The sequence below is a fragment of the Podarcis muralis genome, chromosome 15 (assembly GCF_964188315.1).
Source record: "Podarcis muralis chromosome 15, rPodMur119.hap1.1, whole genome shotgun sequence".
Taxonomy (NCBI): Eukaryota; Metazoa; Chordata; class Lepidosauria; order Squamata; family Lacertidae; genus Podarcis; species Podarcis muralis.
In genome coordinates this window covers 27,311,359-27,337,902 of record NC_135669.1, presented here as the reverse complement: position 1 = coordinate 27,337,902, position 26,544 = coordinate 27,311,359, and the positions used below count along the sequence as shown (strand labels likewise).

Here is a 26,544-nt window from a genome sequence, read left to right as displayed (position 1 = left end):
GCTAAGGTTCTAGCTCAGGGGTCAGCAAACTTTTTCAGCAGGGGGCCGGTCCACTGTCCCTCAGACCTTGTGGGGGGCTGGACTATATTTTGAAAAAAAGAGAAAATGAACAAATTCCTATGCCCCACAAATAACTCAGAGATGCATTTTAAATAAAAGCACACATTCTACTCATGTAAAAACGCGCTGATTCCCGGACCGTCTGTGGGCCGGATTGAGAAGGCGACTGGGCCACATCCGGCCCCCGGGCCTTAGTTTGCCTACCCATGTTCCAGCTTCTCCCTGAGTTTTGCAAACCGCCTGGCAGAAACCACTGATTCAAGTTGATTCCAACCATTCTGGACAGAAAAATAACTTTTCCTTGGGTAGTTTTGTGCTTTAAGAGACAACATGAATCTCAAGGACAATAGACACCAAATAAAGGATAGTTTTATTTTATTTTATTTACTAAACATTTGATTTCCGACTCTTGAGCATAATGTTGTGTAAAGGAAAATGGGGAGAGATCATGAAATGGAATGCCCATATATCTGCATGTAGTCTTGGGAGTGTCGAAGCTTACTAGCTTGAACGTAGCTTAAAAAAACAACATGCAAGAAGTGAAATCACATCTATCCAGGAATGCCAGTGAGGTCTTGTCCTATTCTCAAGCTTATTCACCTCTATAAGAAGAGGATACCTTCTAATCAAGAGCTGCTCCTGAGCTCTCCTGAGTTATGGAATGGACACTATTTTTACAGTACAAGTAAACACCTTTGGACCACTCATCTTAGTTTCAGCAGCCAGTCTTGTGCACCTTCATCAGCAGAGGCCCATGACTCAGTCCAACAGAAATGAAATGCCAAGAACTGATGCCTAGGGATTCACCTCTACACACACACACACACACTCTTCTCCTCCACTGCTAGCAAAGCCATTCTGAGTTAGTGAGTTGAAGGGCCCGCTCTCTCAGTCACTCCACAGGCAGGAGTGCCTATGGCGGATGTTGCTTTGGATTCATCCACTTGAGAATCGGGGATCAAAAATTCCAGGAGGATGTCTGCGAGGCAGTAAACCATGTGCCTGAAAGAAAAACACAGGACTTTAAGGGGGCTTGGAAAGCCTAAGGGATATTCCACGCATGAAGGCCTGTGCTGGTGAAAAGGCGACAGCCTGAGCTCAATACAGACTACAATGAAGAGGGAGACATACTGGATGACTTGTGCCCTAGTGAGGGATACTGTTGAATCGGCTGGTTTGGGGAATGGCCACCACTGAGCTCGAGAGCACACATGTCGCCTGCAAAATGTCCTCGGTTCAATCTTTGGCATCTCCTGGTAGGACTGCTAAGAAAAACACTTGCTTGGAACCCTGGAGGGCTGCTGTCAATCAGTGTAGACAGTACTGAGCTAGGTGGGCCAATGGGCCAATGGTCAAGTCCTTCTTTGCCCTAAAGTAAGACCTAGAAGGGCTATTTCCCCCTTCTTCCTATCTGTACGTCCTGTCAATGAGCTGCCAAGCACAGCAGTGCATACAGAGGAGCCATGGAGAAGTGCTGTCCATAAGGTGAGGTCTTGTGGAGAAAGGAACCCCCTTCCCATCTCCCCCAGGACTTATAAAGAAGAAACCAGTTCCCACCTCAAACAGAACTAGCTCCTTCCTAGGAGAGAGATGATATTGCCAGCTCCCTTGGTCTGATCTGCAAATCAACTTGGCAGAACACTATAAATTGCAGCTTTTGTTTTTGTTTTGGGGAAAACATGAGATGCTCAGCTATTGCAACAATACAGAAGAAGAAGAGTTTGGATTTGATGTCCCGCTTTATCACTACCCGAAGGAGTCTCAAAGCAGCTAACATTCTCCTTTCCCTTCCTCCCCCACAACAAACACTCTGTGAGGTGAGTGGGGCTGAGAGACTTCAGAGAAGTGTGACTAGCCCAAGGTCACCCAGCAGCTGCATGTGGGGGAGCGGAGACTCGAACCCAGTTCACCAGATTACGAGCCTACCGCTCTTAACCACTACACCACAAAGTATACCCATGGCAGCTATGGATGATCCAGAGCGTGGAGGATAGCTAAGTTTAGTGCCCACAATACATAGCAAAAAGGCACTCACACATGTTCCTTTTCTCTCTCAAATATTCTGTTGCACTTATGTCCTGTTTGAGGGTTTCTCACAGGGCCAACAGACTGGCCCCTGTGATAAGAGGATGCAGGATTAGATGGGCCACTGGCTTGATCCAACAGGCTCTTCTTTTGTTCTTTTGTTAGATTAATCTGATTGTCCCCCCACCAGCACCTAAGACGCACCAGGGGTCAGCTTGGCGCATCTCAGAGTATTGCTAAAGCAAAGCATTCCATATGATCCCTGGGCAATTTGATGCAAGGTTTTTGGTTTTTCTTAAGCTACCCACTGTACACATGTCTTTATTCATCTGCAATGATGCCATGTTGCCAAGGTTACCTGTTTATGATAGGATGTTGCATGGACTCCAGGACTAGGCTCCAACTCTCTCGACATTTACTGGTCCCAAGGATTTCCAGGATTAATTCTGTTGACATCAGAGGTTGGCATGAATTCCCAAGTACAATGTGGATCTTGCAGTACAATACAAGGTGCAATACATGGAGGAGTATGCAGCGAGAATTAATTCTTTGGATACCAAAAATATGTTTAGAACTGAATAAACATCACCAGGAGACAAATGCCTCTTGAGTGACTATACCAGCTTTCTCCATCCAGATACCTTCCAGATGTTCTACTGCTGATTTATTGCATTTATATCCCAGCTTTTCCTCCAAGGAGCCCAAGGTGGCATACACAGTTCTCTTCCTCCTCATTTAATCCCCACATCAACAACCCTGTGACGTTAGGTTGGGAGGCAGTGACAGGTGGAAGGTCACCCCCTGAGCTACATGGTTGAGTGGGGAGATTTGAACCCTGGTCTTTTCCAGATCCTACACTGGCTTCCAGGTCCTGTTACACCACCATTGGCTTTCTGCTTTGGATTACATTTCCCATCAGCCCCAGACAATATGGCCAATGGTCAGGGATGATGCAAGTTTAGTTCAAAATACCTGGAGGGACCCAGTTGGGGTTGGATGAAGCACTGTCTAATGTCCCTAGATCAAAGATCAGATCAGGGTTGTAAAGGTCATGGTTCTACTAAAGGTGACTTGCCATCAAAAATATATGATATTGAGGTGGAAGAAACGAACAGGGTTGGGGGAAAGCAAATTCAGATAAATTCAACTCTTTCACGCTGTTGCATAGTGAAGTTAAGCGATGACCATGTGAAATGGTCGTTGGAAGAGGAAGTTCTGAGAAGTCAGAAGCCAAATGGCAATTGGTCTTGTCTGACATGAGGGGCTTTGTTGTCTTGCACTAGGGAGCGGGTGGCGCTGTGGTCTAAACCACTGAGTCTCTTGGGCTTGCTGATCGGAAGGTTGGTGGTTCGAATCTGCGTGACGGGGTGAGCTCTCGTTGCTCTGTCCCAGCTCCTGCCAAACTAGCAATTCAAAAGCACGCCAGTGCGAGTAGATAATAGGTACCACAGTGGCGGGAAGGTAAACAGTGTTTCCGTGTGCAATGGCACTCGTCACATGTCCCATTGCACCAGAAGTGGTTTAGTCATGCTGGCCTTGGAAAGCTGTCTGTGGACAAACGCCAGCTCCCTTAGCCTGAAAAGCGAGACGAGTGCTGCACCCCATAGTCACCTTTGACTGAACCATCCAGGGTTCCTTTACCTTTTTTACCTTTTCGTTGTCTTGCCCCTCCCTCGAATGCAGCCAGATGGAATGGCTGCTGAAAGAGGCAATTCTGACAAAGACAGAACCCCTAGGGCATGAGACTTAGCCAGGTTGGTGAAGACAGCCTTGCTGTCTCAACTCTCCCTCTGATGCAACTAGGTAAAAACTGGACCCACCTATGATGGCCAGGTGAAAACTGGTATCCACCCAGTACCTCTGATCCAACAGACCTATTCCATCGTGCTCAATACATAAAGCAAAGGAAAACCTAGCTTAAGATGGGCTTGGGAGTTCTACACCACCATGCTTGCAGCACCAGTTCATTATAGAATCACAGAACTGGAAGGGACCGCAAGGTTCATGTGGTCCAGCCCACTGCAAGGCTGGAATCACAGCTTAAGAATCCCCAACAGGTGGCCACCCAAGCTCTGTTGAAAATCCTCCAATGAAGGAGAGTCCAGCAACTTCCTATGGAGTCTGTTCCATTATTGAATGGCTCTTATCAACTCCTTTCTTGTAACTCGAATCCATTGGTTCATGGGAGCAGCAGGAAACAAGCTTGCTCCAACTTCCATGTGGAAGCCCTTCAGATATCTGAAGATGGCTATCACATCACCTCTCAGTCTCCTCTTCTCCAGGCCAAACATACCCAGCTCCCCTCAACTGTTCCTATAAGGCTTGGTTTCCAGACCCTTGATCATCTTGACCCAGACTCTTAAGACTCTTGTTTCACCCGCAAGGAGGGTTGGGGGGAAATCAGCTCACTCACCAGGCAGAATCCCCATGAGAATCTGTAAGGCCTGCCTTTCTGCTGCAGCCTTCTGTTCCTCTGTTCTGAGTGGTTTGGGGGCTGCAGGCAAGACCCCGCCAGGCCATATTGATTCCTGGAGCAACCTAAGGTACTGTACCCAGCGCTGAGTGCAGGTCAGATTGTCCACCTGAACCTCCAGCCACCTGTAACCAAGAAAAAAAGGAAGAAAAGAAGAGATTGGGGAGCAAGTTTACTATGCTGGTGCTTTTGCTGCTATTTTAAAAACCTGATGCTTCACAATAGGAACACCACACAGACAGCAAACGGGCTAAAAATAAAGACACCGACCGACCCAAACACAGGAGTTTTTTCATCCGGGGTGCTTGAGAAAGGATTTCTGCGCCAGGATTTTGTGCAAAGATATCTCGATTGTGAATATAAAAAGATAGCCAACCCATGACTGAGGCATGACCTGCACTTCAAAAGAGAAACGGACCGTGCCGGACCAGAGCAGCTTTGAGCCAGACAGTATAAAAAAAGAGATGGAGATAGCAAAGGCAAGGGGTGTCGGCTTCCCATTTGGAGACGCATAACTTGTGCATGCCGTCATGGCTTCTGCATTTGAAACAGACACGGACGGAGGATGAGCCCGTTGCTAAAGGGAGAGCTGCTTTAAGGCCAGAGCTCACGGTGATGGGAGGCAGGGCCAGTGCCAAGCATTTGGTGTTGTTAGGCAACTGCTGGGGGCCACACCTTGGCAGGGTGCCAACCGCAGACCCCTTGTGTCTGTGGCCCATATTTGCTGTTGCTGCCTTCATGGCTACTAGCTATGTTGGCTATGCTCTGCTTCCACAGCTGGAGGCAGCAGGGCTTCTGAATCAGCAGCTGCCAGAAGCTACAGGAGGGGAGAGCTCTTGCACTTGGGTTCTGCTTGTGGGTTTCCCACAGGGAATCTGGTTGGCCACTGTGAGAACAGGATGCTGGACAAGATGGGCCGTTGGCCTGTTCCAACAGAACTCTTCTTATGATGACATGTCCAAGCGCTGAGCATGGAGTTGCAGAAGCCTCCACCTGCTTTCACCTCTTCTTCTGGACAGTGGTGTGGACTGGGCGGAGAGCCAAAGTCCACAAGGCAAGGAGGTAGTCCCTACTGGAGCCAACACTGAGAGGACAGCAACAGGAAACACAAGACTCACAGAAAAAGGAGGCTCCTATATCTCCCCACCTTCCACATCCCATTATCATCACCAGCAGATGGACTGACAATTTTTTTGGCCAAACAGTGATGTACATGGCTCCCCTTCCCCCTCATTTAATCACTGCAACGAATGAATGAACGAATGGATTTATTACAGTCATAGACCAGAAATTAATTCCCACAACCACCCCGTTGAGATAGGAGAGGCTGAGAGGCAGTGTGACCAGCGCCCAACATCACACCCAGTGTGCTTCATGGCCCAAGTGGGGATTTGAACCCTGATCTCTCCCAGGTCCTAGTTCAACACTCTAACCACTACACCACACTGAGGGTTCTGGAAAAGGAAGTTTATTAAGCATTCACCAGCGCTCGCCAGCAATTCTCAAGGAATCCACAAAAAGAGAGATAAATAAAGCTCAGAAGGGCTACCCTAATCCTTTATGGAGATTACCCCGGTTTCTGCAAAGGTAGTCGTTTCACCTCTGCAACATCTCCTCTCAGTCATCTGCCAGTGCTGCAATAGTCCCAGCTTGCTACAATTCCTGCCTTTCCTCTTATGCTGGAAAACTTGGGATCCAGTCACCGCTGTGGACCAGACTGATCTACGTCGAGCAAGTTGCTAAATAGTGTGCGAGGAAGAGAACAAAAAACCGAAATCGCCAGTAAATCAGCGGCTACAAAGCACTCAAGAGCCCTTCTTAAGGGCCGGCCAAGAATAGAAGAGAGTGGCTTGGTATTTTACTGGAAATGTTCTCCGCGCCTACCCTGTAAAAGTTTACAACGGTATAAACCGTGAACAATGTGTTCTGTACCCCTGGCCGGAGGACAGTTTGATGAAGTGTTTGTTTAGCAGAGCTGTGATCCTTCCTGACCCCGGAGGGATGGGAGAGGAGTGCAGCAGGCTCCCAGATGTGTCTGGTAGAAGGAGCAAACGTCTCAAGCCCAGGCCCAGCTTCCCCTTAAGGCAGTGAACATCTGGAGACAGAGGGAGCCTCAGTGGTCCAAGGCAGTATATCTCAGAATGTGGGAGGAACAGCCCTAGTTCAGCAGCAGAGCACCTGCTTTGAATGCAGAAGGTCCCAGCCTCAATCCACAGCAGCGTCTCCAGGTGGGGCAGGGGGCAGGCTCCCTGCCTGAAACCCTGGAGAGAGCTGCTGCCAGCCAGTGTAGGCAACACTGAGCTAGACTGACTCAGTGTATGTTCCTAATTCAAAATAGTAGAAAATAGACAAACGAATAAGAAACTTGCTCAAGAGTCCAGCCCCTGTTAAGATCAGCACAACATGCTCTGCTTAACATTCCTTCTCTCCACATTGAGCAAACAAGATAAGGACGCATGTGAGGACTGGGGAATGCAGCAAAGCCTTCTTGTTTGTGACCCCCCTGCCTAACCAAAAATGCTGCCAGAAGAGGCCTGTCAAAGCACGCTTACATATTTTGGAAAAGTGCTTGAAAGCCACTAAAATGGCTTCGAGTGACTTCCTGATAAGAAATATGTATTTTTAGCAGGGCCTCTCTTTATCCTCTTATTTCAGCCAAAGTTGAAACTTGATGTTGCATTTTAATTGAGGGGCTGTTGTTGTTTTTTTGCTGCTTTATGGTTACTGAGGCTTCTTCAAATAGATAAACAATTACAAGCTCATTGCTCTCTCTCTCCCCCCCCCCCCCTGGGAAAGATTCTTAGGATGAGCTTTGAACAAACCAAAGGCCAATGCACTGAATTCAGTTCAAAGGTCTTGCAGGACACTTTGTGCAACTTTACTAAGGAGTTACTGGGTCTGCCTGGGAAGGCTGTTGTTCAAAACCCAGCCAGCCATTGAGTCGCTGGATGGCTCTGGCGTTTCATTTATAGAAGGCAGGGTGGAATAAAGGCCAATCACATAGCACCCTGCACACTACGAATGCAAACACTCAAATCACTTTATACTGGGGAAGGTGGCTACACTGTGATCCTCCAGATGTTGTCAGACTCCAACTCCCATCAGTCCTGGCAAACATGGCCTATAATCGGAAATGATGGGAGATGTATTCCAGCAGCATCTAAAGGGCTGGAGGTTAACAACTCTATTCCAAGGTCAATGGAGGGTGATGGTGCAGGGCTTTCCTTTTCTGCTTGCATTTTTTATAAAAATAAAACCCTTTCCTGAACAATAGGAATGCATTAGTCAAAGGGTAGTTTAACCACATTTTCTTTAAACTTAGCTGCCTGTTTTATCAGCGGTGAAAGGGCACAATGAAAAATGTGCGTGTGCTGGACTTTTAATCCAGTGGGCTCTTTTTTGTCCTGCATCCATGGACTAATTCCACCACACCCTCCCCATTTATTATCTCTCTTATTTCTCTTGCTTCTGAGCTGGCCAATGGAAGTGGGTCAATTGGTGCTCCCTCAAGGGAAGGGGAGGACCTGGCTTTGGGGTCATGAGCTGTAAATCAGCTGTAGAAGTTACTTACAGCAAATGCTTAAGCCCAAGGAACCATTCATGTGTCCTGCTACTAGTCTGTCTTAAGTAAAGCTCTCCCTCGTGTTTCATAAATGGGCACCATGGTCCCCACCCCCTGGCAAGCAGGCACACCTCTGGCCACCGCAAGCCACCAAGCTGCCAATGTGAATAACACAGCACAACTGGAACAGCACTGAATTGGAAGGAGGGCAGCCAGGCAGCTGCTCTCGTACTTAGTGGCGAGAAGCCCTCTTTGCCCAGAACATTATAGCTTCTGTAATAAAAAAGAACCTGGCCGTGATAGCTGATGGGTTACATCTGCCATTGCACAGGAGCCAGGCTCGTTTAAAGGAGCATTGACGTCCTTGGCTTGTGGCTGCTGGAAGATCCTGCCAGGCATTTCGGAGGCACTATAGCAACCGAAACGTGGGGTGTCCGAAGGCCAGATTTCAATATGCTTCGCCTCCTTCTGCCTTCCTCTGATCCCAAGGAGGGCTGATGTCTGGAGGCGGAAACTAAGTCCCCTGAATGTTTCACAGAATCTGAGAATCAAAGATTTGTAGGATAGGAAGTGATCCCAAGCTACTTGGAAGTGTGCCCCATTCTATTCAAGAGCAGGTTTGAGGAATCCATCTAAACCAGGATTGGAAACCAGGACCAAACTGGTTTTTAAAGGATTGCTCAAACCATGGTTTGCCAGTTTGGACTAAACAGCAAACTGTGGTTTAGTCAAAAAATGTAAAGATGAGCACAATGTAAAGGGGTGTGTGTGTGTGTGTGTGTGTGAAGGGTGCATTGGGGGAGGGGTTAATGAAATCCTTAAGCCCCACCCTGACTCCATCCCAATTTTTGTCAAACTACGTGTTACTCTCATTTTAAAAACAGTAGCTGGGTGGGCATCGCAAAAGGTAAGGTCAGACCCTCCTCCCAGACCTCAAGCACTGAGAGGGAATAGGGCAGGGGAGGGCACGAACATATAGATTGTTTCTTGATCCTCCAAACCATAGTTTGGTGGGTTGGAAACATGACCTTAGACTGCATTGCCAGGAGTTGGACTAGATGGTCCTTTGGGTCCCTTCTTTCTACAATTCTATGATTCCATGACTGCAGCTACTGACCAGGAGTCACCTGAAAGGAGGATGGGCAGACAGGTAAATGGAGCCCAAGTCCAATCTCCCCAGCAGGATGCTGAGCTCCCCAGATGGCCCTGGCAGAAGGACGGCTGACTCACCTGCCCCAGGCATCTGTTCTCGGCAGTCACAGGGGTGGTGGGAGCAGGTGCCTTGGGAAAGAGCCTAGCTCTGGCCCAGCTGCATGGACACGCTCCCAGGCGGGTGGCTCAGAGGCACCCCAGGCAGCGTTTCAGACTTGTGGCACTTTGTAATAATAATAAAAAAGCATGCGAGGAACTCGGGACTTGCCAAAGTCTTTTATTTTCGCCAGCTTCTCTGGCACACAAACTCTGCAAGCGGTGCTTGGAATTGCAGAGGGACCTAGTGGCTTGGCTGCGTCCATGGCAGCCTTTTCAATTTGTGCTTTCCTCCACCCCACCCAAGGAAAGAGAGACAATCCAGCCACAGGGCTAAGGCTGCTCTCCAAGGCACAGCCGCTCCTGTATCACCTCGTAGGGCTGCCCTGGGCTCCTTCAGGGGAGATATAAATGAAGTAAATAATACAAGCCCTTATCAGATCTTCTCTCCTGAAGGACAGGTTGGATTCACTGAGTTTCCTGACTCATTACTGACTTTTAAAACACTCCTGTTTACACGGACATTTGATAGCTGAAAGAGTCTTCCAAGCAACCCCAAGATCACTGATTAAGAATGTTTTGACTATATTTTAAACTGTTTTTAGCTGCTGTTGGTTTTTTAATTTAAAATTCTATGTCTATTACCTTGGGCTTCTAAGAACAGCTGCACTGGATCAGGAGAATGGCCCACCTGGTCCAGCATCCTGTTCTCAGTGGTCAACCAGATGCCCCGAAGGGAAACCTGCAAGCAGGAATCCGAGCACATAAACACTTTCCCCTCCTGCGGCTTCTACCACAGGTTATTAGGAAGCATTGCTGCCTCCAGCTGTGGAGGACAGAGCACAGCCATCGTGGTTAGGAGCCTCTGATAGCCCTCTTCTCTTCCAAGTACCGTATTTTTCGCCCTATAGGACACACCGGTCCATAGGACGCACCTAGATTTGGGGGGGGGGGGGAATAAAGGGAAAAATTTTTATCCCCCCCCCCCCGGCGCGGGGCTGGGGCGGGGGAAGCTCGGCCTTCCCCCGACGCCAGCCCCCAGAACAGGACCCAGAGCCATGCCGAAGCTGCGTGCAGCTTTGGCATCGCGCTGGGAGCTTGCGGGGCTGGAGGAGGGGGAAGCCCTCCGCCAGCCTTCTAACCAAGTCGGGGGACAGCGGGAAAGGCGCGCTGCGCCTCCCTGCTGTCCCCCGAGCTTGTGGGGCTGGCGGTGCAGCTCTCCTGAAGCCTGGAGAGCGAGAGAGGTCGGTGTGCACCAACCCCTCTCGCTCTCCAGGCTTCAGCGAAAGCCTGCATTTGCCCCATAGGACGCACACACATTTCCCCTTCATTTTGGGAGGGGAAAAAGTGCGTCCTACAGGGCGAAAAATACGGTACTTAATCTTCTTTTAAAGCCACCCAAGTTGGTGGCCATCGCTGCCTTCCTGTGGGAGGGAGTTCTGTAGAATCCTCATGAAGAAGGACTTTATTCTATCTGTCATTAATCATCCAACATTCAGATTCACTGGATATATTAGTGTAATGAGAAAGGGATATTCCTTCCCTCCATCTGCTTTCTGCATGACATTCATAGTTCTATAAACTTCTTCCATGCTGCCTTTTTCTTGCCTTTTCTCTAAACCAAAGAAAAAAGAAAAAAAAAAAGCCCCAAATGCTGCATCCTTTCTTCATAGGGAGTTGCTCCATCCCATTGAGCGTTTTGGCTGTCTTTTTCTGAACCTTTTCCAACTCTACAATATCCTTTTCGAAATGCTGCAAAAATAATAATAATCCTAAAATAATAAATCAAGCAATTTTGCAAGCAGTGAATTCAAAGTACAGTGGTACCTTTGGTTAAGTACTTAATTTGTTCCGGAGGTCCCTTCTTAACCTGAAACTGTTCTTAACCTGAAGCACCACTTTAGCTAATGGGGCCTCTCGCCGCCGCTGCACGATTTCTGTTCTCATCCTGAAGCAAAGTTCTTAACCCGAGGTACTATTTCCAGGTTAGTGGAGTCTGTAACCTGAAGCGTATGTAACCTGAAGCATATGTAACCTGAGGTACCACTGTATTCCAAACGCAGCCGCACCATGGATATGTATGGGGTGTTAGGGGATGAGGAGTATCTCTGGCGGGGGACAGTTTTGGGGCAGTTCGTCCAACTTTGGATCCCATTCCACATTCAGCTCTCATCTGTGGCTCCTAGAAGCTGTCAGCATGCTACAATCGCCACACCCTGGGAACGGCTTTGACTGGCCAGCTAAACCAGGTCAGGGTAACCGATGGGTCTCAAGCCCTTGGTAGTTAGGGACTTTCCCTGCATGCGAAGACGGGGTTCCGGCTGATGGGAGCGGATGAGATCAATAGTGGGCCTAAAGGTCAAGAAGGCAGTTCCTCCATGTGCTGTAGAGGGAAGTGAGGGGCAGATGGGGCTCGTCCACCTGGCAAGGATAGCCTATCTAGGAGAAGGAAAACTCTGGTCCTAAGTCTCCACTGCCTTGCAGGGTATCTTCAAAAGAAGAAAAGGCTGAAGAGCAAACCCTACACAAATCTGGAGTGGAGTCGGTAAGACCGTACGCCTCCTTCTGGCAACTCCTGCAGCCAAGCTGGCGCCAAACGCATTGCTCTGCTTTCCTTTGGACCACATTGGTGAGGTCGAGGGGGGGGGGTGGCCTTATCATCTGGGCAGCCCAGGACCCCCATACACATTGCCCTGGCTTGCACCCCAGGGAGGTCTCTTGGGTGCTGCTCATGCAGTGGTTTGGCTTCACCCCCAGAAGTGCACTCCATTGTCCCTTTGAGACGACGTCACCATTGCCCTATCTACTATGACTCTGGCCCAACACCTCCAGCTCCGATCTCATGAGCTTGGGTGGAAAATTAATATTCTTTTGTCTCCCCGCCCTAATATGCACCACTCGCTTATACTTGTCAGCTCCCACCACTGGGGAGGCAGTGGGGGCTATAAACTAAATCAATGATAAGATTATGTGATAATAATGATATGACTGAAGGCGGTGATGTCATTGCACTCGTTAGTGTGGAGGAACTGCCCCCCCTTCTCTCTCCAATGTCTCATTCTGGTGCGAATGGCTTCCTGCTCCTGTTCTCATCCGACATCTACCAGCGGGTCAGCAAAACAGCCTGCCCCACTGCGGAGTCCCTGTGTTGGGAGCTAATTAAACCGGCCACACAGGGTGGCTTAAAAAAATAATAGTGACTCCCCCTCGCACCTGTCCCCTCCCCCTGGAGCAATCGGCCGCATGGCAAGGAGTGCAGGGTGTGAAATCTGACAGGGTGAAGAAGCAGCTACGGCAATTTGATGGTTGTCGTGGCGACTGAGAGCCTCATTGTCCGCCGTGACTTCACCTCTGTGGGGAGCGACCTCCATCAAGGCCCGGCCAAAGGGCGGATTACAGAGGGGCTGGGAATGAACCGAGGCAGCGGCGGAAATCGGTCGAGGGGGAGAAACTGGGGTGGAGGAGTGGAGCAGGAAGACTTACACCCCTCTCCCACTGACCCCGGGGCCACTGAGAATCCCGGAGCCTTCTAGATGCAGCTTTGACTGCAGAATGATACGTGCCAATCCTAGCTCTGCAAAGGCACCTTGGTTGGAGAAACGAGTAGGCTGGAATCACCAGTAAGGCCACATTCACAAGTGTGTGTTTGACGTCAGGGCTTTCCCAAAAGAATGCTGGGAGACTGAGTTTGTTAAGGGTGCTGGGAGTTGTTAGGAGGCCCCTGTTCCCCTCTCAAGAGTTACCGTTCCCAGAGTTCCCTGGGAGAAGGGATTGACAGTTAAACCACAGTGGGAATTGTAGCTCTGGGGTGAGAAGAAAGAGTTCTCCTAACAACTTTGAGCACCCTTAAACTAAGGTTCCCAGAATTCTCTGGGGGAAGACATGACTGTTTAAAGTGGTATCACAAGGGTTTAAATATATGGTGGAACACAGGCGAAATCCTTGTAGGAACATAGTAAATGGATCAAACTATTGATCCATTTAGCTCAGTATTGTCCACACGGACTGACAACAGCTCTCCAGGGTTTCAGGTAGGGAGTCTTTTCCAGCCCTAACTGGAGCTGCTACTGGGGACTGAACCTGGGACCTTCTGCATGCAAAACAGATGTTCTACCACTGTGCTGTAGCCCATCCCCATGAGTTCAAGACCAGGTACAGCAGCCTTCTCCAACCTGATGGCCTTTTTGGACTACAGCTCCCATTGTCCCTGACTATTGGCCATGCTGGCTGGGGCTGATGGGAGCTGTGAGTCCAGTAATACCTGGAGGGCACCCAGTTGGGAAAGGTTGTACTACAGGCTTGAGTCCTGACAGCTACAATGTCCCTGTGCTTCAGGGTGAGAGTCTTCAAATCACCAAGTTGGAAGGGACCCAAAGTGGCATCTAGTCAAACCCCCTGCAATTCAAGTGCATCTCTCCCCTCCCAGCCACACTTGGGCCCAACTATGGGCAGACCAGCAGAGTTTGGATTTGGATTTGATATCCCGCCTTTCATTCCCCTTAAGGAGTCTCAAAGTGGCTCATGATCTTCTTTCCCTTCCTCCCCACAGCAAACTCTCTGTGAGGTGAGTGGGGCTGAGAGACTTCGAAGAAGTTGTGACTAGCCCAAGGTCACCCAGCAGCTGCATGTGGAGGAGTGGGGAAGCGAACCCGGTTCCCCAGATTATGAGTCCACCGCTCTTAACCACTACACCACACAGAGGGCATGCATAAAGCGTACGTGTGGGAAGGGTTCAAAAATGGGGGGTGGGGGTGGCTACAATCCCTATTCCCCCTTAATCTTATTCTTTTCGTTCCCCCTTCTGACAGTTCCAATGCTGTGCTATTCTGTATTTTGGATGCAGCATCTGTCCCAGCATTGGTGGTGGACTTGAACAAACGGTTCTTGCTCCACTGCCAAGTTCCTGCAGAGCCTGTGTCCGCAGTCTTAATAAAATTGCCCTATAAAATGACAAAGTAACAATGCACACTGCCCCTAACAATGCACTTAATGATTAAAAGCCAGTAAATTGGGCTCCATAAATCAAAACCGTTCGCATGGCTAGGATCATGAATCTGCATAACCTTTTCCACCTGCAGGGAACGTGCTGCCTCTCCAAGTCTTGGGATTTTAGGTTGCAACTTGAAGATAGCGGGTGTATTTGGGTGGAGGAAACACCCTATTTCTGTTAGTGGGCCGTGTTTGGTATCATTTTCCCTTTCGCGTTTGCCTTTGGAAAAGTCTCGGAATTGGAACAAACGTTCCTGAACCTTTGAGTGGCATGGCAGATAGGGCTGGACCCAGAATTCAACGAGCTGGACTCAGTTCCTGCCAAACTCAAGGGTGCGACTGAGTCACAATTAACCTTTCACAGGATTTGAAAAGAAGCTGAGTAAAAGCAGCTCGGTTTGGATTCATCTTCCAATGCCGGAAAATTTCAAGGCAGATGATTCAAGTTACAAGAAAGGAGATTCCAACTAAACATCAGGAAGAACTTTCTGACAATTGTGTTAGGCAGTGGAATGGTCTCCCTTGGGAGGTGATGGACTCTCCTTCATTGGAGGCTTTTAAGCAGAGGCTGAACGGCCCATCCGTCATGGATACTTCAGCTGAGATTCCTGCATTGCAAGGGGTTGGACTAGATGACTCTTCCAGCTGTAAAATTCTATGAGTCTACTTCTTCTCCATGCAGAGTTAAACTACGGAACTCGCTTCCTCAGGAGGCAGTGATGGCCACCAACTTGGAAGGCTTCAAAAGAGGATTAGGCAATTTCATGTTGCAGGTATTCTACAGGCATCTCAGTGGCCCCTGTGAGGACAAAATGCTGGACTAGAAGGGCCATGGGCCTGATCCAGCTTGCCGTTCTTATGCAGAGCAGCTGCTTGGGGCGGAAATGGCCCTGATCCTTATTTTTCAAGCCAGTATTGATGCAAAAGGAGAAGAAAAGGGGGGTGGGGCGTTCCTGTATCCTACAAAGCCTGTAGGATCCAAAGCAACATCTCTTAAGCAGTAATAGCAGCTCTCAGGGCTGGTATGACCCACTTCCAAGACAAAGTGAGCAAGACTAAGCCAAGCCCAACCACTGGGTGAACTGGAAGGGGAGAAGCATCTGCTCGCTCCTTCCCAGAGTCAGCTGGCAAAACAGGCTGGCAGCCTTTTTTTAAAGTCTCCGGTTGCACCTCAGTTCTGATGCTCTGAGCTGCATCACTGGTACATCTCCTTGTTATGAACTAGAACCAGCAGTGGAGGAAGAGGAGGAGGAAGGGGAAACGGTAGTCAGCAGTGCCCTCTTGTGCATAGAAGTGGGAATTTCCATGTCAGTGAAAGATGAAAAAGGGGCACATATCTCCCCTTTAAGACAGTCAGTGGCAGTGCTTAGAGCAGCGCTTCTGAGACTTGGGTTACCAGCTGTTGCTGGACTACCACCCTCATCATCTCTAGCTAGCTGGACCAGTGGTCAGGGATGATGGGAGCTGTAGTCCAGCAACAGCTGGGGACTCCAAAGTTTCAGAAGCACTGGGTTAAAGTGTCAAGAGTAGGGCCTGGGAGAGAGACCAGGGTTCAAATCCCGCACATACGCTTCAGGTTACAGACTCCGCTAACCCAGAAATAGTGCTTCAGGTTAAGAACTTTGCTTCAGGATAAGAACAGAAATCGTGCTCCGGCGGTGCGGTGGCAGAAGGAGGCCCCATTAGCTAAAGTGGTGCTTCAGGTTAAGAACAGTTTCAGGTTAAGAAGGGACCTCCAGAACGAATTAAGTACTTAACCCGAGGTACCACTGTACTTCATTGGAGGTTTTTAAGCAGAGGTTGGATGGCCCATCCGTCTTGGATGCTTCAGCTGAGATTCCTGCATTGCAAGGGGTTGGACTAGGTGACTCTCAGGGTTCCCTTCCAGTTGTAAAATTCTATGAGTCTACTTCTTCTCCATGCAGAGTTAAACTATGGAACTCGCTTCCTCAGGAGGCAGTGATGGCCACCAACTTGGAAGGCTTCAAAAGAGGATTAGGCAATTTCATGTTGCAGGTATTCTACAGGCATCTCAGTGGCCCCTGTGAGGACAAGATGCTGGACTAGAAGGGCCATTGGCCTAATCCAGCACGCCATTCTTATGCAGAGCAGCTGCTTGGGGTGGAAATGGGCCTGATCCTTATTTCTCAAGCCAGTATTGATGCAAAAGGAGAAGAAAAGGGGGGGGGGCATTCCTGTATCCTACAAAGCCTGTAGGCTCCAAAGCAACATCTCTTAAGCAGGGCTGGCTTGATCCTTCCCAGAGTCGGCTGGCGAAACATGCCGGCAGCCTCTTTTTAAAGTCTCCGGTTGCACCTCAGTTCTGATGCTCTGAGCTGCATCACTGGTACATCTCCTTGTTATGAACTAGAACTAGTGGCTGGAGGAAGAGGAGGAGGAAGGGGAAAAGGTAGCCAACAGTGCCCTCTTGTGCCTAGAAGTGAGAATTTCCATGTCAGTGAAAGCTGAAAAAGTGGCACATATCTCCCCTTTAAGACAGTCAGTGGCAGTGTAGTAGTTAGAGCAGCGCTTCTGAAACTTGGGTCCCCAGCTGTTGCTGGACTACCACCCTCATCATCTCTAGCTAGCAGGACCAGTGGTCAGGGATGATGGGAGGTGTACTCCAGCAACAGCTGGGGACTCAAAGTTTCAGAAGCAATGGGTTAAAGTGTCAAGAGTAGGGCCTGGGAGAGAGACCAGGGACCAGGGTTCAAATCCCCCACTTGACCCTGGTCGTAAGCTTGGGCTGGTCACTGCCTCTTGGCTTACCGTACCTTACATGGTTGCTGTTGTGTGTGTAAATGAGGGGAGAGAACCCTGCAGGGAAAGGTGGAATAAAAAACGTAATACATAGATAAAAAGCACATGCCTGTCTGCCTGCCAGAATCCGTTTCTTCTGTGAAATGCAGAATTCAAATTGACCAAAATGTGAGCCAGCACAGTGCAGGGGTTAAAACGTCAGATTAGGGCCTGGGATACCCCGGCTCAGATCCCTGTTCAGCTGTGAAGGACATTTGGGTTACCTTGGATCAAGTCTCCATTGCTCAGCCTAGCCTACCTCGCAGGGTCGAGGATAAAATAGGCAGGGGGAGAACCATGAATCCCCCCTAGAGCTCCTTAAACGTAAAAAAATAATAAGAATATCAATGATAAAATGAGAAGTTGTCTGGATACTGCATCCACTGATCTGTAAATCACACCCTCTTGACTCCCAAGGTGCAAAGGCTGGTAAGTTTCAGCCTGCACGTTGGCAACACTTCCTTGACACATCCCGAAGAAGTAGAGTGGGGAAATGAAACTTTACTATTTCATTTGTGTGGAAAGAGAATGCATGGGTTTGGGGTCTGTAAGGGCCTTGGATTATTCAGGGCCTGAGCCTGTTTCTATCTTAAGGCCCCGTCTCCCTTAGAGTAGGAAAAAGAGAGTCAGGATGAAGGTAGGTGAAAAGGTGAAGGAAATATGCGACATTTGAGGTTTTTGACCAGCAATGCAGTTCCCCTGTTTCTCCTGCAAAGCTAGTTTCTTGCGGTCTCTTATTAACCAGTTTGTGATTAACTCTGCCACCTCCATAAAAGCTGTTAAGTTTGCTGTGTGTGAGAGCAGAAAACCCTATCAATCGGATCAGGAAAAAAAGAGTCTGCCTGATTGGGGACTTCTCCAGCACTGACTGCAGCAGGGAAACTTCATTTTCTTCCCCACCTGCTACTTTGTGAGAACGAGCCCTGGCCAAAGTAGAATCGTAGAGATGGACACTGAGCCGTGTTCTGCGGGTGTGAAGTGCTGATTTCTACCATGGCAGCTGAGGAAGACAAAACCTTGCTGGAAGGGGGGAAAGGATGGCTCTGTGGTATCCAGGCCTGTTTTAGGTCTGTGTGCCACAGCTGCAGAGGTGGGCAGGCACAGAGGCAAGTCCTTTGCAGGGTTCTGTGCCAAGGCTGCATACTGCCCCATGCCACACCAAAGGATCACAGGGTGGGAATTTGGGAAGGGAGTCAGGACAGGGCTAGGTGATGCTCAACTTGCCAGTGACCAAGTTGAAGATGCTTCTCATTTATTTTAACTCCCGCTCTGGAACCCAACACCAACCTCGCTCAGTGCATGTGCCTAAACGTCCCTTTAGAGAGCACGGTGCTCCTCCGAGCCCTCCCCCACCCAGTCCCAGAAGCCACCCCACTCAAGCCCGTCTCGGGTTTCCAAAGTGCAGACAGCCAGGATGCGATGAGAGGCAGTCTCTTTATCTCTGGATTAACAGTTTGCACAGAGCGTGGGTCTCAAATGATACCGGGGAGGTGGACTTGCAAAAAGGGTGCAGCCTGTCTCGAAGGAACTCTTGCAAACAGCAGAAGCAGAGCCCAGGTGGGATCTCATAAAAGCAGCCTGCAGAGGAGAAAAGGTGGTATTTCTCTCCCCACCACCACCTATATTTATTTGGGCTAAATTCCAGACACCCCGGGATGCGGGTGGTGCTGTGGGTTAAACCACAGAGCCTAGGACTTGCCGATCAGAAGGTCGGCGGTTCGAATCCCTGTTGCTCGGTCCCTGCTCCTGCCAATCTAGCAGTTCGAAAGCATGTCAAAGTGCAAGTAGATAAATAGGTACCGCTCCGGCGGGAAGGTAAATGGCGTTTCCGTGCGCTGCTCTGGTTCGCCAGAAGCGGCTTAGTCATGGTGGCCACATGACCCGGAAGCTGTACGCTGGCTCCCTCGGCCAATAAAGTGAGATGAGCGCCGCAACCCCAGAGTCGGCCACGACTGGACCTAATGGTCAGGGGTCCCTTTACCTTTACCAGACACTCCACTCCACCTATGCAGCTGCCACCCTGCTCAGGAACATCTTTAAAGGCTCTTGGTTTCAAAAAAGAATTTCCAGCAAAAATGGAAAGAAAGCAAATTCATTTGTGAGAAACAGAAAAACAACAACAACAACAACACAGAAGTTCCCAAGGGACTTTCATTATACTTCCAATGAAAGCATAACTTTCTACTGCAACAGAAGGCAATGCCAGGGCCCTAGAAGTCTTTGTGGCTGTTCCCTACTATGGGAACAGAGTTTAGAGGGGCTCCTAGTTCTTTCACGGAGCAAATAGAACTGTGGAATTTGCTGCTAGGCTATGTGGTAATGGCCACGAATTTTGATGGTCTTCAAAGGGGATCAGACAAATGCGTATCTGCATATACTAGCCATGATAGTATATGATAGCCTCTGAGAACCAGCTGCTGATGAGGAGTGGTCTGGCACTCAGCTCCTCCTTGGGGGCTTCCCTTTGGCTGCCTACTGATAGAGTTCTTCTTACCTCCTAAGTCGGGGTAGCCAATATGGTGCCTTCCTGATGTGGCTGAAGTACAACTGCCATCGCCCCTGACCATGATGGCTGGGGCTGATGGCAGCTGGAGTGCAGTTACACTGTTATAGTGTGGTGCTGGTCATGCCAAGGTTGCAGGTTCGATCCCTGTATGGGACAGCTGCATATCCCTGTATTCGAACCATGGAATCTAAGGATCGCCAAGGCTCATCCTCCAATGCAGCTAGATCACTTCCAACTCTACAATTCTACATCTGCCTTGCTATCTTTGGTCCAGGGTTTTATGGGCATCCAGAAAAGCTTGGAAACTGGCAATCAAGCAATACACTCAGGGGTTTCCCCCCCTTCTACCCAAGATGACCCTTTGGGTCCCTTCCAAGTCTACAATTCTATGGAATCTAAGAAAGTGATTTCTACCAGGTGATGCTTTTTGTCCACCCGGTCTAGTGCTGCCTGCTCTGATTGGCAAGGGCTCCCCATCATCTTTGGAAGATGCTCTTCCTCATCTCCTGCTACGTGTGTTTTTTTTTAAACTGGAAAAGGCAGCGGCTGGACCTGGCTCCCTTTTGCAGGCCAGGTGCATGCTCTCTCACTGAGCTACGCTCCCTTCTCCTCCAGACTGCGCAAATGTAACTGATAGTCACAAGCAAGATTCTCCAAAAATGGGATTAGTGCCTTTCTCCCAAAGCCTGTCAGGAATGTTTATTCTTCCGGGAAGCCTATTTAAAGTGGCTAGTTCTCAAGAGCAGTCGCCTCGCAGGACTGCAGAGGCATTGTGCCAAGGGATGCGGCCGAGCTGTGCCCTCAGCTCCAAAGCCCTATCTCTGGCCTTCAAAGAGACCTGCCAATTGGTGTCGTGTTCCTCGCAGACTTACACATATCCCCACCCATGATTCCTCCTCCCTCTCCAAATCACGTCTCGGTCTGCTTTATCAGTTGGGCTTCTGTGGGCTGCCCCTCGAGTTCCACAGGGCTGCGTTCTATGGGTCTGGATTCATCCGCGTGAGAATCCACATACCACCTCAACGAAAGGTGGGGCAGCTCAGTAGGTAGAGCCTGAGATTCTTAATCTCAGGGCCAAGGGTTCGAGCCCCACATTGGGAAAAAGATTCCTGCATTGCAGGGAGTTTGGACTAGACGATCCTCTGCAACTCTGTGATTCTGTGCATCCGAACAGGTCTGCTTCGGCAGAAGCCAGGTGGGCCAAAAACATCATTTTGTCTCGGTGCTCGGCACCAACCGATGGGCTAGCATTACCTGTCCCTCTGACACACTAGCATCCCGTGCCAAAAAGGACAGCCTGAGGGCAGGGTACAGATGTCTCGCGCCGTATTTTTATCCCACCGCTGACTCACAGGATCAAAGAAAGGGATCAAGATAACTGGGATGCTCACTGTCCTCTCACCTAATGACACCAAAAGCCATTAATAGCCAGGACACGCTGTTGCTCGTTCCTCCTTCGCAGGCAGCTCTCTCTCAAAGTCCTTGAATTTCAGCCCCCCGCCCTTCCCAAAACTATCAGTCCTTTCGCCAATGCAAAGAGAAGAATATCCTACAAAATGCTAGCGGAGAAGGATAATGCTCTTACTTTCTGCACCTGGGAGAGGGAACCTTTTGTCAACCAGAGGGCCGCACTCCTCTAAGGGAAATCTTCCGAGGGCCACTTACCGGTGGTGGATTGGGCCCAGAGGCAAAGGTGGCTGGGGCAATGGTGCCAATTCTACCTCTGTACAATAGTCACGTTTTTACAGACACTGCTACACGCCGCCTCTCTACCTTCTATAATCCAGTGTTTCCCAATTTTGGGTCTCCAGCTGTTTTGGGACTACAGTTCCCATCATCCCTGGCCACTGGTCCTGCTAGCTAGGGATGATGGGAGTTGTAGTCCAACAACAGCTGGAGACACAAGTTTGGGAAACGTTGCTCTAATCCACAGAAGCAAGAAACCTTACTGGAGTCCAAGGACACATTCCAGGCAGGCAGAAACACTCAAGGAGGACATGAAGCAGGGCCAAGCAAGAGAGGACCAGAGGACCAGAGAGGGAGGTCTGGGGGCACATTCAAACCCTGGGCCTGGAGGTTAAGGCTATTGATGGCTACTAGCCGCAATGGCTATACTCTGCCTCCCCAGTGGGCATCTGATCAGCCGCTGTGAGAGCAGGATGCTGGGCCAATGGGCCACTGGGCCACTGGTCTGATCCAGCAGCCAGGCTCCTTATGTTCCTATAGTCATGCTGGCTGGGACTGACACATATTGGGAGTCCAAGCACATTTGGGGGGAATGCAACGCCGGCTGCCACTGGGAGCGTGTGCATCACATGCATTCCCAGCACTGCATCCCAGACGCGGAACCCAGGGTAAAAGATATGCAGATTGAGGGGTGGGTTTATGCAGATGAAGGGGCTGCGTCATGAAAAGAGGGCTTGCATCTTAACTGTCAGGACCATAGGATAGTAGAGTTGGATAGAACCTTGAGGATCATCTACTCTGGTGTTTTCCAAACTGCCACCACCAGTGTTCCCCAAACTTGGGTCCCCAGCTGTTTTGGGACTACAACTCCCATCCTCCCGAGCTAGCAGGACCAGCGGTGAGGGATGATGGGAATTGTAGTTCAAAAACATCTGGAGACCCAAGTTGGGGAAACACTGATCAAGTGCAAACTGTTGCGCAATGCAGGAATATCCAGCTGCCCCATACAGGGATCAAACCTGCAGCCCTGGAGATATCAGCACCACGCTCTAACCAATTGAGCTATTCAGGAGGCTTAGCCCACTCACGAACCCCAATGGTGTCTTGCTAGCACATCCATAGCTGCCACTGACTTCCAGGAAGAAAGAAAAAAGGGCAACCTGTTGTGTGGGGAGGGGACCCCACAGGAGTTCTGAAGGTGCAATTCCTGCATTGCAGGGGACTGCTCTAGATGACCCTCTGGGGTCCCTTCCCGCTCGACAATTCTCCGATTCCAAGCTTGCTTTGCTCCCACCCCCCTCGGCTGCTCATTTTACAGCAGATTCTTACACAAACATGCTTTGCTAGCCGTAGTACTGAAATGCCTGCATTGGTCCCGAAGGGATTTGTTTACGGGCTGAGTTTAAGAGACCACCCAAGCGGGGAATCTTTTCTCGGCTCCGGATGATCTCATCTCTTGGCCGACCCTCCCCCCCCCCCATCTCCCCCCCCGTCCAGCCACCAAAAAAAGGCTCGTTCCATCGTTGCATAATTGGATCGGCCTAACACACGCTTTGGGCAGGGAGGGGGCTGCTTGCCTTCCTGAGCAATACCTTTTTCGGGCATCTGGTTTTCTTCTCCCTCAGCCACCGACACAAAACTAATCACCGGGAGAAATTTAGAAGGCAAGATTCCCTTCCCAACATTGGGAAGGAAGACGAAAGTGAGAGGCGAGAGAGACGGTGGTGGTGGTGGTGCCGTGGGTTGGGGTGCCAGACTAGGACCTGGGTTCGAATCCCCCTCACTGTTATGACCTGGGGGGCCAGTTGCTGCCTCCCAGCCTAGCCTACCTCACAGGGTTGTTGTGGGGGTTAAATGAGGACTAGGACCTGAGAGACCGGAGTTCAAATCCCCCACTCAGCCACAAAGCTCACTGGGAATGACCTTGGGGGGTCCAGTCACTGCTTCCCGGCTTGGTCTACCTCACAGGGTTGTCGTGGGGATTAAATGATGAGATGGGGAACTACGTATGCTACCTTGAGATCCTTGGAGGGGGGAGAAATGTAGGATAGAAAATGTTCCCTGCAGGGCAAAAGTGTGTCGTCATTCAATGCCAGGGCCTATCATGGTTTTTTGTTTTGTTATTTCTTCATTTATATACAGTGGTACCTCGGGATGCGAATGGGATCCGTTCCAGAGCCCCGTTCACATCCTGAATAGAACATAAGATGTGACGGCACGTCTGCGCATGCACGGGTCACGTTTTGCCGCTTCCATCCATGCGGGTGACATCATTTTGAGTGTCTGCGCATGCACAAGTGGTGAAAACCGGAAGTAACGCACTCCGTTACTTCTGGGTTGCCACAGAGCGCAACCCAAAAGCGCTCAACCTGAAGCACATTCAACCCGAGGTATGACTGTACTGTTGTATGAGGCAGCAGCTGCAGCTTTCGGGTAGAGAGGTTATCATCAAAGGTTTTTAAAAAATTACAGCTCAGTTCGAAAGGTCTCCAAGTTGCGGCGAGTTCCTGAGAGAAGCCGCAGCAATCCTCCTGCCTTGACTCACGCACAATACCCGCCAAGCTACCCTTCTCACCCGAACCTGTTCTGAACATCTCTCTGCATCAAAGCCCCCTCCCAGCATCCTGCCACCTTCTTCTCTTCAGACTGTGAACAGAGTGTCTCACCTGTTCAAAACTTTCTTGCGGACAGAGCCTGGAAGATTCTGAGGCGCTCTATAAGCAACAAGTGGGAACTGCGGCAAAATTCCACCCCTGCCTTTTCACGCACACCCTTCCCTCTGCAACCCTCCTATCATTCAAGTTCCATGTTGCAGGTGAAAAGCAGAGGTGCTGGTGGGCACCCAAACCATGCCACAAAAAGCACCCAGGTTGAGCACCCAAACCATGCTGGAAAAAGTGCCACCCTGCTCCCGACCCGTTTCACAGCTGCAGAAACCAAAGGCTGCTGGCTTTGCAGTTCCTCGCCTAATACGGCCTCGCAAGGGACATTTTCTCTGCTGAGACCCCCTTGGGATTCCAAGCCGAGGCAGGAACTTAGCGTGTGACTTCTTCTCTCTTAAAAAATAAATAAATACCAAGTCCACATGACCTGAGCCCCAGGCTACCCAGCGTATTAGCAGGCAATGACATTCCTCTCAAAGCCCTTGTGCCTCGTCTCTCTCTGAGTATCAGTTTCCAGCCTGGTCCATCTACTTTTAAGAAGCCCATTTAGGAGATGCGACTCACTCTTCCTGACCCGATTTTCTTTAAAAAGAAAACGGGCATTCCAGCACCTGTCAGCATCCCCTTGACCTCTGCGGTTCTTGGCAACCTATGCCTCAAAGGAGCTCAAATAAGCTAGACCGCTAACACGCTGTCCTTCGTCTACCCCAGACGGTTGTCCTCTGGGGCTGTCTGCTGCAGGAGGAGGGCTGGTGGGTCGCTGAGCATCAGAGAAGGTCCAGCGCCCAAGGCCCAAACAGAAGGTGAATCAACTAAAGCTTGTGTTGATTGATCCAGTGAATGCACACAGGAAAATGCAGCCTATATTCCTGCGCCAGATTATCGGTCAGTCCAGCTCAGTACTGCCGGCACCAGTGCTTCCCAAACGTGCTTCTCCAGCTGCTTTTGGACCACAACTCCCATCATCCCTAGCTAGGTCAGATACCTTAGGGCAGGGATGTTTCATCTGGGGAAAAGGCCTTCTCTGTAGGGTCTCTCACTTTGATGGAATTCTCTTCCAAGGGCCTCTAAACTCAGATCTTTTCAGCATCGGGACAAGGTGTTGTTGCTTATACAGTGGTACCTCGGGTTAAGTACTGCTTACATTCAATTCAGACTGTCATTCCATCACAAGTGTGCTTGAATTTACTTAATCAGTACAGACTGGAACAAGATGGCCTGCATCACACTTAAGAATCTGTGTACAGTGTACAGTGGTACCTCAGGTTAAGAACTTAACTTGTTCCAGAGGTCCGTACTTAACCTGAAACTGCTCTTAACCTGAAGCACCACTTTACCTAATGGGGCCTCCTGCTGCTGCCGCGCTGCCAGAGCGCGATTTCTGTTCTCATCCTGAAGCAAAGTTCTTAACCTGAAGCACTATTTCTGGGTTAGCGGAGTCTGTAACCTGAAGCATATGTAACCTGAGGTGTACGTAACCCGAGGTACCACTGTAATCTAAGAACTTTAACAACCGAGAAAGGTTTTTCTTAAACATCAGTCTCTTTTATTATTCCTTACATTTTTATTTCTCCTTTCCTCAAGGTGGCATACGTGCTTCTCTTCCCTGTCTATATTCTCCTCACAACAACCCTGTGAAGTAGGCCAGGCTGAAATCTCTTTCATAAAGCTATGATTACTCCTGGATGGAGATTCGTGGCCGGCTAACAGTGCACATCTGACTCTCATCAGCAGGGACGGGCAACCTGTGGCCTTTCGGTTGATGCTGGGCTCTTGCCAGATCCAACTATCATGGCCAACAATCAGAGCTGTACTCCAGTAACACCTGGAAGGGCCTGGGTTCCATATGCCTGGTCGAAATAGCTGACTTTGTGGAGAGGACTCTACTATATAATGCAGAAACATGTAGGCAAAGGGTGGAGAACCTTCTCCAGATGTTGTTGGACTCCAAGTCCCCATGAGTTCCAGCCATCAGGGATGATGGGAGCCCCACTCCTGCTCTACAGGCAAAGCCTACAGAGAGCTGAATGGCCTGACCACTCTCAGCACCGAGTTCAAATGCTCTTCCTCCAGTTGCATGACTTACCTCTGGACCAGGCTCCCAAAGAGCAGTTGCAGGACCTTCTGCATGTTCTCCGTGCACAGCCAGCTCCAGTGATCCACCATAATCAGGCGGAGGAGGTCCAAGGCAACATCCGCAAGTAATGTCTCTGACTCTGCAAAGTCAAGGTGACACAAAGGTAAGGTAAGGAAACTGCCTTGCACCAGGTGAGGCCGTTTGTCCACCCATCCAGACTAGGGATGGGGAAACCTTTGGCCCTCCAGGTACTGCAGTGCTACAACTCCCATCATCCCCAACCAATGGCCAAGCTAGTGGGACTTGTTGGGACCTGGGAGTCCCAACATCTAGAGGGCCATAGGTTCCCCATCCCTGTGCTAAACCACAGTTTACTGTGACAAGTATCAGCTGCAGCAAGTGTCCACCTTTAACACCCCCTTCCCCTCACTTCTGGTCAGCTGGGGGAACTTCATA

General features: G+C 49.8%; 1 protein-coding gene across 1 annotated transcript in view; it reads right to left on the bottom strand.

Moving 5' to 3' along the window:
* Positions 1–425: 425 nt before the first annotated feature.
* SNX19 (sorting nexin 19) overlaps positions 426–26,544 on the bottom strand; it is a 41,862-nt gene continuing 15,743 nt past the window's right edge. The window contains exons 8-11 of the mRNA XM_028707759.2: positions 26,098–26,227; positions 4,499–4,683; positions 2,444–2,531; positions 426–1,062 (exon numbers count right to left, since the gene is read on the bottom strand). Coding sequence (XP_028563592.2) covers positions 924–1,062; positions 2,444–2,531; positions 4,499–4,683; positions 26,098–26,227 — 542 coding nt within the window. The 3' untranslated portion in view covers positions 426–923. The remainder of the gene's footprint in view (positions 1,063–2,443; positions 2,532–4,498; positions 4,684–26,097; positions 26,228–26,544) is intronic.